Raw genomic sequence first — 12086 nt, forward strand, 5'->3', positions numbered from 1 at the left:
CCGTAAACACAATAGAATTTAAAATCAGGCTTTATTCTTGCAAACAATGTTGCAAAGAATACCCTTGAACTTATATCTTGGAAGGTATGTATAGGTTCTTCTGTTGAATACATTTCTAGAAGTGAAACGGCTCAATCAAAACACACGCACATTTCAAAATATGGTAAATTAATTTAAGATACTGTTAAATTTCAGATTCTGTTAATTACCATCTAAAGAAGTTGCCTCAATTTAGATCCCTGCCAACTGTGTATTAAAATGTCAATGTCTTTATAATTTCACCAATTTATTAAAGTTTTTAAACTTAAATATTTTACATTTGTCATTACAAATAGCAAGTATTCACTGCCATATCCCCAGAGCATGCAGTAGAACCTGGCACACAGTAGGTATTCGGTAGATGGTTTGATGAGTGAATAAGTTGTTCAATTAAAATACCTTAAATTATGAGTGAGACTAAACATCTTTCAGAAGCTCAAAAGGCACTTAAATTTCTTTTTTTAGTGAAATCACTGTTAATATCCTTTACTCAATTTTCTGTTTGGTTGTTGTTGTTGTTGTTTTTCTCATTGGGTTGTAAGAGGTATTCATGCATTAAGAATATTAGCTCATTTATTTGTAGATTGGCTAAGGTATTATTATTTATTTTCAGCCTACTCTTTAGCCTTCTTGTTTTTCAATCAGGCATTTGAGTTTTTTTCTGTTGTAAATTTTTTTCAATCCTTTTCTTCATTGCTATTAAGTTTTTCTGTATTAGAAAATCCACTCCACTTCTAATATTTTAAGACAATTTCTGCTGTTTTCTTCTAGTTGTTTCACAGTTTATTTTTCTCAGAAGAATCTTCAGAAAACAAGAAACATCATCCCATTTGAGGACTGCTGTGAGACACGCAGTTTTCAGGATGACACACAGAATGCTGAGTTCCAAGTGATCTGTCACCTGACAATCGACTGGATGAGTAAGATTACAAGTCTTTGAAATTAAATGACACACTAAATTAACTGAAGACAAGAGGAGGAGGAAAGACTGGATTGGCTAAACTCTAACACAGAGAAAGAATAAAAGTGCATTCCACCTTTTATACAGATTTTTTCCCACAATTAGCTAACTTGATAATTGCCTATCTATTAAGATAAACAATAACAAGGAAATAGCTTTTACGTGGTGACAACAGCTCCTCAGCTGAGTATAAAAGTGGACATGGGATAAGGAGATTCCCACATTCGAAAAACCCACTGTCTTGGAAACCTACCTAGAACCTCCACCCTCTGACACCATGGTTAACTCTTGTTGTGGCTCTGTCTGCTCTGACCAGGGCTGTGATCAAGGCCTCTGCCAAGAGACCTGCTGCCGCCCCAGCTGCTGCCAGACCACCTGTTGCTGCCCCAGCTGTGTTGTATCCAGCTGCTGCCGCCCATCCTGCTCTCAGACTACCTGCTGCCAGACCACTTGCTGTCGCCCCAGCTGCTGCCGCCCAGTCTGTTGTCAGACCACCTGCCGCCCCAGCTGTGGTGTGTCCAGCTGCTGCCGCCCACTCTGCTGTCAGACCACCTGCCGCCCCAGCTGTGATGTGTCCAGCTGCTGCCGCCCACTCTGCTGTCAGACCACCTGCCACCCCAGCTGTGGTGTGTCCAGCTGCTGCCGTCCACTCTGCTGTCAGACCACCTGCCGCCCCAGCTGTGGTGTGTCCAGCTGCTGCCGTCCACTCTGCTGTCAGACCACCTGCTGCCGTACAACTTGCTGCCGCCCCAGCTGCTGTGGATCCTCCTGTTGAACCTCATATTGGACTATCAACCATGAGCCAGTCACCATCACATGATATGAAAGTGTCATTTATATCAACTTGTCCATGTGTTAAATGGCCATCAGCTTTATTATCCTGTTATTCCACTAAGTAACTGGTGAAAGGGCATCCATCTACATTTAATACCACTCATTTTTCCCATGGATCTCTTCCCAGCATTCAGACCTCAGATGCATGATGCAGTTAGACTAAGCCTCTAAGTCTCTGACTGTTATGCCTGATTTGACCTTCAAAATTACATATTAACTGTTCTTCAATAAATATTATCTTAATATCAGTAATTCTTTTCTCTTTTTTCAATTTTTTTGAGAATTAGTTGTCAGTTTATTTTTTAGCATTACTTCTCTCAAGATAAAGACAAATTTGGGTTCCCACGACCAGGAAAGAAAACTGATTTTGTAAATATAATGTAATGCTTATATTATAGAAAGGACTTCATAAATTTTTCAAAATAAGATAACTCGCTGTATTTAACTAACAAAAGTTTCTTATTCAGTCAATGAAATTATTGATCATCTGTCATGTTCATTGCACTGTTGGGCTCTGGAGATCACATCAAGATATGTGAGGCACAGGAGCTTCCTGAAAGGAGCTCACTGTCTAATCTTGGAAATAAGAGGAAAGAGCAAAGTAGATAGATTATGCTGGGTAGTACTGATCAGAGGAGAACTTTCTGTCTTGGGGAAGAGTAAGACATTAGGAATATACATATACACACATTTAATAATAGAATGAGTTAAGTCGGTACAGGGAAGATGTGCAGGTCACAGACCCATGAAATGAAGAGGAGGAAAATATAGGAAAATGTTTACATTCTTATGAGGTCAAGACTGAGATGAGCTAAGAAACAGTTGCTGTTGACCAAATGTGGTGGAAGTTAAACCTCACTGGCCTCATCCCATCACCTCTATGTTAATGGTACTATACTAAAAGTCATAGGCAAATGAGAAAGCTCTTAGTCAAAGATGGAGCCACACATGGACAAGGGAATATCCTCTTTGGGGAAGAGTCAGGGAGGAGTTGGGTAAGGGTTTGAATGGTAGGCAATGATAGAGTTGTAAAAGAGAAGGACTCAGGCTGTAATTTTAAGCTGTGAGCTAAGAATGCACTCTCGGGATATGCTTAGACTCTACAGCTTTCTTGTATCTCAGGTAAACTTGGTCATATTCAGACAAGCAAACCATATGTCTCCTGTAGCCACATGGCTTTGCTTATTCTGCCTTATGTCACTTCCACATGAAAAAAATATATACTTGAGCAAAATACAGGAGTTAATAGAATAAAAATTATCCTCAGGAAAGGACCAAAAAAATTATAGATGTTCTAAAATGGGGAAATAATATTCTTTTCAATAATGATAATAATCATGAAGGATCAGAAAATATGGGCAGGAGTGCAGTAAGCAGTAATGCCAAGGCTGTCAAGGTGAAGCACAGATGCAGTGGAAGGTCATTGCAAATGATGGGGGCGCCACTCAGCTGATGGGTAGACAGCAGGAAGGTAAAGCGAGAAATACTGGTAGATTTCTCATTTTCATTGGTATAATTTATACCTAAATACCAATTACTGTCCACACTTGTCTGGGATAGGCAAAGCAAATTGTCAAGAAATGTTATCTGTTTTGTCTTTACAGCGTGTGTCACCATGTTTACAGCAGCCTCTCATCTCCCCATGACAAGTGAATGTTTTACCCAAGGCAGCCTAGCTCCAAGGCAGCCATCTGGTTGTTTCCTCTGCTCTTTAGCAACTACTTTCCCTTTTGGAAGTTCAAACTTATCACAGTTTCTCATGTCTTTGAGATAATTTCCATTCTATAACCAAATAATATCAATAGGCCCAAGAGTTAAGGACTTTAGTTAGAAGCAAAATTTAGACAAGGACGAAGAAGAAAATGGCAAAAATTAAAGTACATTATCATATCAGTAGAGCAATATAGCATTAGTGTCATAAAAAAAGTCACATTCTTTTTTTTTTTTTTTTGAGATGGAGTCTCACTCTGTCGCCCAGGCTGGAGTGCAGTGGCGCGATCTTGGCTCACTGCAAGCTCTGCCTCCCGGGTTCACGCCATTCTCCTGCCTCAGCCTCCTGAGTAGCTGGGACTACAAGCACCCGCCACCGTGCCCGGCTAAATTTTTGTATTTTTAGTAGAGACAGGGTTTCACCGTGTTAGCCAGGATGGTCTCGATCTCCTGACCTCATGATCCACCTGCCTCGGGCTCCCAAAGTGCTGGGATTACAGGCATGAGCCACTGCGCCCAGCCAAGGCTTTTAAGAGTTTCTTAACCAACCTTCTATTTTCTTTCTGGATGAAAGAGTTCTAATATTTAAGTCTTTCTTGTAAGGGTATCTCTCTATTCTTATGAGAATCTAAATACACTTTTCTGGGTAAACATTAGCTTATGTCTCAGTTAAATTTTGAAATGAACATAGGCACGAAACAGGCAAGATGTGTTGCCAGAAGTATAAAAATGCAGGTTGTATTTATTCCTGTGGCCTATCTAATTATGGCTAATATTTGGAGGACTTTGGTGCATTCAGCACTAACCTAGTAATATGGTTGTTGGGAAAAATAATTTTTGAAGAGTTTATATCACTATTTTAAGTCATAATTTAGGTTAGACAGAAATGTCTTTCGGGTATTTGTGGCTGGGTATTTTATTTTGAATTGCTTCTCTCCTAGGAGGAGCATGTAGGGAAAATTACTGTATCTTATAGGATCCATACTCTTAAAAATGGGATTTTACATGACTGAACCTGAGGACAATTATAAATTTTAAAAGATAAGCATGAACATGGATGGGAGGGATAAAGGATAACAATGAGTCATCAAGTAAAAGGGAATAAAAAAAAGTCATAAATGTATAGGTTTGTAAACTGGAAGTCACGTTAGAGATATCTAACCCAGAGATTTTCAAACAGTGAAGTTTGCCATTGAGTAGAGCCCAGAAATTGACTTAAAAGTCTATACATGGCTCACTCCTGTAATCCCAGCACTTTGGGAGGCCGAGGCAGGTGGATCACGAGGTCAGGAGATAGAGACCATCCTGGCTAACACGGTGAAACACTATCTCTACTAAAAATACAAAAAATTAGCCAGGCATGGTGGCGGGTGCCTGTAGTCCCAGCTACTCAGGAGGCTGAGGCAGGAGAATGGTGTGAACTGGGGAGGCAGAGTTTGCAGTGAGCCAAGATAGCGCCACTGCACTCTGGCCTGGGCGAAAGAGTGAGACTCCGTCTCAAAAAAAAAATGTCTATACAAATTAATTATATCCTAAAGCTGGTGTCTTAAAAGCAGTATGGAAAGGATTATTTCAAATATACTATAAAACAGGTAGCCAAATTCAGGAATAAACGAAGGAAAGGGAAAAAAGGAAGAAAGAGTAAAAGGGATTAATGAAAGATGTACAGAATGAAGAAAAAAAGGAGAGATTTTCATTTGTTAAATCAAAACAAATTTCATCCAGATAAAATATTCAACATAAAAATGAAACCGTTCAGTGGCCACACCTAACCGTGGATCCCAGCCAGTAGCCACAGCTGCACAAAAGCCCAGGCAGCAGCCCCACTGAACCTCAGGGCCTGGGCAGGAGTTTTACCCACCCAGAGACCCCCAAGAGTAAGCCCTGCCTGTTCACAAATGCTACCAGCTTCCCCGTCCAGAATCCCAGGCCGAGTTGACTGCTGAGAGTCTTTCCCTGCCAAAGGGAACTTGTAAAGTGTGGAAGAGGAGACTGTGTCCTCAAAGGCACAAACGCCAAGGTAAGATTGCAAGGATTTTACACACACACACACACTGAAATGTTATTAGCCATGAAATGAAGAAAATCCTGTCATTTGGGACAACATGGATGGACTTTGAGGACATTATGCTAAGTGAAGTAGGTCAGACAATGAAAGACAAATAATCTCATTTACATGTGGAATCTAAAAACTCATAGAAACAGAGGGTAGAATGGTGATTGTCAAAGGTTGTGGATGGAGGAAATGAGGAAATGTTGGTCAAAGGGAGAAAATATTCATTTATAAGAAGAATAGGTTCTGAGGATCTAATGTACAGCATGGTCACTGTAGTTAATTACACTGTATTGTATATTTAAAATTTGCTGAAAGACTAGATCTAAAATGTTCTCACTATACACACTCAAAAAATGGTAACTATGTGAAGTGGTGGAGGCGTTAACTAATTTTATCATGACAATAATTTCACAATATATACATATCAGAGCATCAGGGTGTACACCTTATATACATACAATTTTATATTTCAATTATAGCTGAGTAGAGGTAGAAAAAATGAAATTGTTAAAGTACTAGAAGAAATCGTGAGAGATTCCTAAATATAATGTAAATTTATCTTAAGGAAAACACACACACACACACACACTCACACACACTCACATCATGAGAAAAATAGTTAATATAAAGTGATCTCTACTGAATCATCAGCAGGCACCAATCGTCACGGCTTCTCAAGGGCATGATTCTTTTCCAAAATACAAGGTCTCCTGGAAATCTTAGAGTTGTTCTCGTACACCACCATGGGGCTCACAGGGTCTTAATCCCACAGCATCATGGAACCCACTTTCATCCCTCAATAAAATATGATGTCTGGGTACATCAGAGCCAGAGAACAGTGCAGGCTCAGAACACCAGCCAGCGCACCAAGCAGGGGTTCACTTGGGAGCCCAAGTTGTTTTCATTCTGCTTGAATCACCTGGAAATTAGGGCCAGGGCAGGAGTAGGAACTGGCTTGGAACATAGCAGCATCATAAGAACACCACAATTTGATTTATTAGACTTATAAGCACCTGAGAGCAGAAAGGGAATCTCCCTCATTCATCCAATCCCCTCCATCTGGTTCTTGGATCTCCCTCAGAAACACCAGCTTACACTGAAACTCCTTCCCTGATTATCTGCAGAGGCTGCCCAGTTCATAAAACATTTCTATCATGGTAAGTCAGACATTTTTCCACCCCCTTCCCTGGGTTCCTTGACTCCTCAGGGGTGGGGAAATACATATATATTTATTAACTGATGAGTTAATGAATTGACAACATAGCACATTTTTGAAACAATAGTCAGCCATCCCTACATGAAAAAATATAGGCTGATATCCTTTGTTCTTGATACCTGTTTTCTGCTTTCTTTCTCTCTTTATTGATTTATTTTTTGAAAACAAAGATGTAAAGTGTGAAATTGGATCAACAACTTCTATAAGGAAGCAGCAGAGTATAGGGCATCTTCAAGGCCCAGCAATTCAGCAGAGAAAGCAAGAGGGCTGGGAGCGAATTAGAGCAAGAAAAGGATACTGAGTCATCTAATTTGGGTTGGCCAGAAAATTTTGGAACCTGGAGAGATGAGCTCATGTGCCCTGTTAGAGCTAGGAAGGCAGAAAGGCAAAGTCACAAGGAAAATCTGCCCCAGGGAGCAAAAAAATGAGGGACTTGGACCTTTAAGTATAGCTGTTCTCTGAAGCCAACATTCCCCAAGAGGCCCTGAATCTGAATTTTGGAGGGTTGTTTCTGTAGAAAAGGAAGCATCAAACTTTCACAGCTTAGTTTTCCACCTTAAAACAGCTCTGTATTTCTCATCAGAAGGTCTAGAAAATGGGTCACAATTCAGAGTGCGGAAGATAGAAAAGCAATAGGTCCTACAGTGTTCTCGTTCTCACACCAGTGGTCATCTGTTTCACACTGAAATCTGTTTCACACTGAAACCTTCACAGGCCATCTGACCTGTAATGAAGGAGCCATCAGACTGAAATGCAGCTTTATCCTCCTGAGTCACCAGAAAGAGTCATGGGCCTGTAAGAATAGTAATCACCCAAGAGTAGTCATGATGTGTTAAGCAAATGAGACTGAAGCACATAGTATGTGCTTACAGGCAGATGTCACATGGCTGCTCTAGGAGGAAGCTACAGTAAGAGAGACACAGGAGGTGGTTCAGGAAGAGCTGAGCTAAGGAGTCCTAACACATTAGGGAAAGGAGATAGTGTTTCCATCTATGTGGATAAGTTAACCAGAACAACAAACTTGCCTAATTTGATAATTGCCTACATATCAGGACAAACAATAACAAGGAAAGAGTGCTGCATCTGATGACATCAGGCCTTAGCAAGGTATAAAAGAGGATCTGGGGCAAGGAAACTTCCAAACCTTCCAAACCCACCTTCCTGGAAATCCACCCAGAACCTCCACCCTCTGACACCATGGTCAACTCCTGTTGTGGCTCTGTGTGCTCTGACCAGGGCTGTGGCCTAGAGAACTGCTGCCGTCCCAGCTGCTGCCAGACCACCTGCTGCAGGACCACCTGCTGCCGCCCCAGCTGCTGTGTGTCCAGCTGCTGCAGACCGCAGTGCTGCCAGTCTGTGTGCTGCCAGCCCACCTGTTGCAGCCCCAGCTGCTGCCAGACCACTTGCTGCAGGACCACCTGCTGCCGTCCCAGCTGCTGTGTGTCCAGCTGCTTCAGACCCCAGTGCTGCCAGACTACCTGCTGCAGGACCACCTGCTGCCGCCCCAGCTGCTGTGTGTCCAGCTGCTGCAGGCCCCAGTGCTGCCAGTCTGTGTGCTGCCAGCCCACCTGCTGCCGCCCCAGCTGCTGCCGGACCACCTGCTGCAGGACCACCTGCTACCGCCCCAGCTGCTATGTGTCCACCTGCTGCCGCCCAACCTGCTCTAGTGGCTCTTGCTGCTGATGCCCTCACCTACACTCACCTGCCTTTATTAACCAGCATTCTTGATATGGTCCACCTGTGAACTGAATCATGCAAGGCCAATTGGACAACCTCAGTTCCAACCAATTCTTGGATTGAGTTTGGCCTCCAAATATGCTCACCAAACACTATGTTGCTACCCTCTACCAAATGAATACAAGTTTGAATTTTCTCTGAAATATGTCAACCCCATGTTCCCTGAATTGAAATATTTGCTCTCTACCATAATTTATCACATGGAGCTATTCCTCTTTCTTAAATAAATTTTAATTTTTGAGGCATACAAATAATATACGGGCATTGTGTTTCATTTTTCCTCCTTGAATTCTCATCCTTACCTGTCAAATTTTCTGATGTTCTTCCCTGCAGAGGGAGAAGACCACAGCAGATGATATCAGGGGCTCCACCTCTATCCTATCAGCACTCTCCATTCAAACATAGGAAAATGGTTCCTTAGAGCAGGCACCTGGAACTCTCTACCTGAGGACTTTCTCTGGATAAAGGAGCAAACTCTGGGCTGGAGACTTAAAGCCTCTAGGAACAGCACTCAGAGAATGAGTGGGAGTTGGTAATATATGCCCTGGCTTGTTTCCCTCCAGTGGGGGGTATGTCAAACCAGTCTTCCAGAGGTCTTCAGCGGGATTTATACCAGATGCCTGCAGGAACATTCTGATCATGAACTCACTCTATAATGACTTTCCCTCCTTCCCAGGGTCATTCTTCAAGTTTCCTCCAGTGTTTCTTGGGTTAATCGTCCAAATATACCACATGTTCTCAGATCCTCTTTTGTGGGTTTGCCCCAGAGAGCACACAATCTAAAACAGCAGCATTCCTAATCTCAGTATTAGTGTCCTTCAAAATGTTTTTGTACAATATGAATGGTTACCATAGATTTTGATCAACTCTTGAGTTTACTGTCACCTGAATGGACACCTCTGAACATTTTGCTGTTTTTTTTCTTTTCAATTTTTGCGCATTACAATTTTTTTCTATTATTTGTTCATTTACTTTTTTGGTCTTCTTTTAAGAATTTTAATTTTTAAAGTTTTTATTTCAATATGCATGTTTGCTTTTAAACTAGTTGTCTTTGATTGTTTTTTTCTTCACATCGTTTTATCTGAGGGATAGGACACAACCACCGTGTTGGTGATTCTCATCCTAAAAAAGGCTATATTGAAAAAGGTTTCACCCTGAGCCACGCTGCTAAGTTGGAGGCACCAAAGAAAGATCTAAAACAGGATGTTTGCACAAGTGACTTTTATAAGAAAATGCTCTCAGGAGAAATCAGTAAGGAAATGTCGGAAACAGAATAGGATTGTAGAAGAGGCTAAGCCCAAAAGGATTTTATTGTCATTTGACCCCACAGGAAGCTCTAGAGTGTGAATGGTATTACAGACCCATCTTTCTGAGAGGTAAGGTGGTTGGAACTTTACAATCCTACATCAGTTACCACTAGCTATGGCCCACCTGTGGGAGAGGAAGAGGATGCAAAGAGGGCGGAATCCTCCAGATGAGGCGGCTCCTGTAAGCTGAGGACAACTATCTGGAGAAGTGTGCAGGTGAACAAAGGGAGCTGCTGGCTGTCCTACTTACACTAGCTTGGGGATGGGGGTATCTTTCTGGTAAATGGGATCAGGATAGGGAGCCCTGTAGTCCACCTCTGGCACTGCTCAGCTGCAGCTGTTTCTCTCATTAGGCTCACTCCAACTGGTTGGTCACAGTTTCTAGAGAAACGTATGAGAGGAGGGGTCATGGGCACCCCTGCTTCTGGTCTAGGTCACTTGCTTGGTAGGGTAACCCGAGTCCTCATCCTGAGAGCTCTAAGCCTTGGTTACTGTGTCCTTATCAGGCTTGAGCCCTTGAACTTGCTCATATGCAGCCAAGGCTGGAAGTAGAAGCACCAAGCATGCCCCAGGGGATCACTTAAGTGCTAAATATATTCCTCCCTGTCCCCATTGGCATAGCAGCGGTCCTACTTCCTCACGATGATGAGGCCAATTGCCTGTGGCAACAGCTCTTTTCTTTATGTGCTTTTCTCCAGCCAAAGTGATAAGGTAACAACCATAGCTTTAATTCCAATCAAATCCTTACTATGCCCCCTGGAGGTGGCTCCTCCCCTCTTGGAGCCAGGATCTCTCCATAAAACTTACAGTTATTTGGGAGGGAGCACAAATTCCCTCAAGTGGCTCACAGGGCATGAAGGTGAGTGAGCAACTCCTCTGTCCACACTTTGGTTTTCTGTATTAATGTATTTTACCTGTTGTGGACACAGTACCATGTGATGGTGATTGGTGTAATAATTCTTACTGCATCCTGAAGAACAGTGCTCCACCTCACAGGGTGTCATCTCCAAGCTGAGACCTCCATTATGGCTTCAAGAGGTGGTTGCATCACACTATCCATTCAGCTGTTTCTGGATGGTGCAGCATAAAGTATACTGTGGATAACAGGGCATCTACAGTTACCTGCCCATTGCCACACACCTTGTGCTCCATATGGGGTTGATCAGTCAAAGGTGAAGTTAGGTAGGATTCCACACTGCCACAACAAGTTCTCTTGGGCCCCCATATAACGGTGCTGGCTGAGGCACTGCAAGCAGAAAATGCAAGCCCATCGCCTGACTGTATGTCAATTCCATCAGCAGCAAGTAACTGGCTGATCCTCTCATAGGATGGTACCTTACGAGGGACTCAGGGCCACTCTCTTGCTGGCAGGTCGGATATTCAGCAGTGGTGTCCTGGTATGCTGTAGACAGGACGCTTAAAAATATTACCAGTGTGGCAGCCTCTGGAATCCTTTTCTCTTCTCTTCTAGAGCACATGGATCCTTAGCAAGGTCTCCACAGTATTCACATTTTGTGTTCATCAAATCTGATTCACATGACATTATCAATATTGTGGATCAGCATGCTGTACTGTAGGATGCTCACAATGCCTAGATCTTTTGCGACTATACTGTGACAAAGATCAGGAGAATTACCATATCCCTAGTTCAGCACAGAGTGTTAACACCACTGTCTGTTCCAGGTGAAATGGATTCACTTCTGATGCTGCTTCCTGGTGGTTATTGAAAAGGATACATTTGCCAGTTTGGTTGCCATACACCCCATATTGGAGACTGTGTTCATTTGTCCCAGAAATGATTCTACATGCATCAATCACATTGGCTATAATTAGATTTTTATTTGACAGAGTTTGTGTTCATCCACTGTCATCTGCCATGATCTATGTGGTTTTTGTTGGGTCTGAACTAGTGAATCATATGAAGGTGGTATTCACCTCTCCTGCATTTGTAAGTCTTGAATATGTCTCTAATTTCTTGCTTCTATCCACTCACTTGCGTGGAGAATGTGTGAGAGGTCCCAAGCAATGTCACGAGCTCCCATTGGGCCTTTCCTATTGTAATAATTCTTACTCCATAGGTCAAGGAATGTTATTGGTGAACTCTACATTGGAGAACTGGGTAAATGACCACATGCGGGTCTGTGCACCCTGTGAAACTACTGTAAGACTAACCCGGATCAAGACTCCATTTATTTTCCGACCGTCATTATGAGATCCTAATGGGGT

The 12086-nt window shown here is 42.4% G+C and overlaps 2 protein-coding genes across 5 annotated transcripts; both read left to right on the forward strand.

The window, feature by feature from the left end:
* The first annotated feature begins 1277 nt into the window (after positions 1 to 1277).
* LOC100980510 (keratin-associated protein 4-1) lies at positions 1278 to 1775 on the forward strand. Of its 2 annotated transcripts, none has more exons than XM_063598623.1 (2): positions 1278 to 1516; positions 1565 to 1775. In XM_063598623.1, exons 1-2 carry the CDS (start codon positions 1278 to 1280, stop codon positions 1773 to 1775), a joined length of 450 nt encoding a protein of 149 aa, XP_063454693.1. The 2 variants fall into 2 exon arrangements, with proteins under 2 accessions (XP_063454693.1, XP_063454694.1); XM_063598624.1 differs by having other exon boundaries at positions 1622 to 1775.
* Positions 1776 to 8013: 6238 nt separating this feature from the next.
* Positions 8014 to 8499, forward strand: LOC117974276 (keratin-associated protein 4-2). 3 transcript variants are annotated; one of them, XM_055101136.1, is made up of 2 exons: positions 8014 to 8279; positions 8349 to 8499. In XM_055101136.1, the coding sequence occupies exons 1-2, from the start codon at positions 8014 to 8016 to the stop codon at positions 8497 to 8499; spliced, it is 417 nt and encodes a 138-aa protein (XP_054957111.1). The 3 variants fall into 3 exon arrangements, with proteins under 3 accessions (XP_054957111.1, XP_054957110.1, XP_034799222.1); XM_055101135.1 differs by having other exon boundaries at positions 8014 to 8258; positions 8304 to 8499; XM_034943331.2 differs by having other exon boundaries at positions 8014 to 8499.
* Positions 8500 to 12086: the final 3587 nt, after the last annotated feature.

The sequence above is a fragment of the Pan paniscus genome, chromosome 19, assembly GCF_029289425.2.
Source record: "Pan paniscus chromosome 19, NHGRI_mPanPan1-v2.0_pri, whole genome shotgun sequence".
NCBI classification, from domain to species: Eukaryota; Metazoa; Chordata; class Mammalia; order Primates; family Hominidae; genus Pan; species Pan paniscus.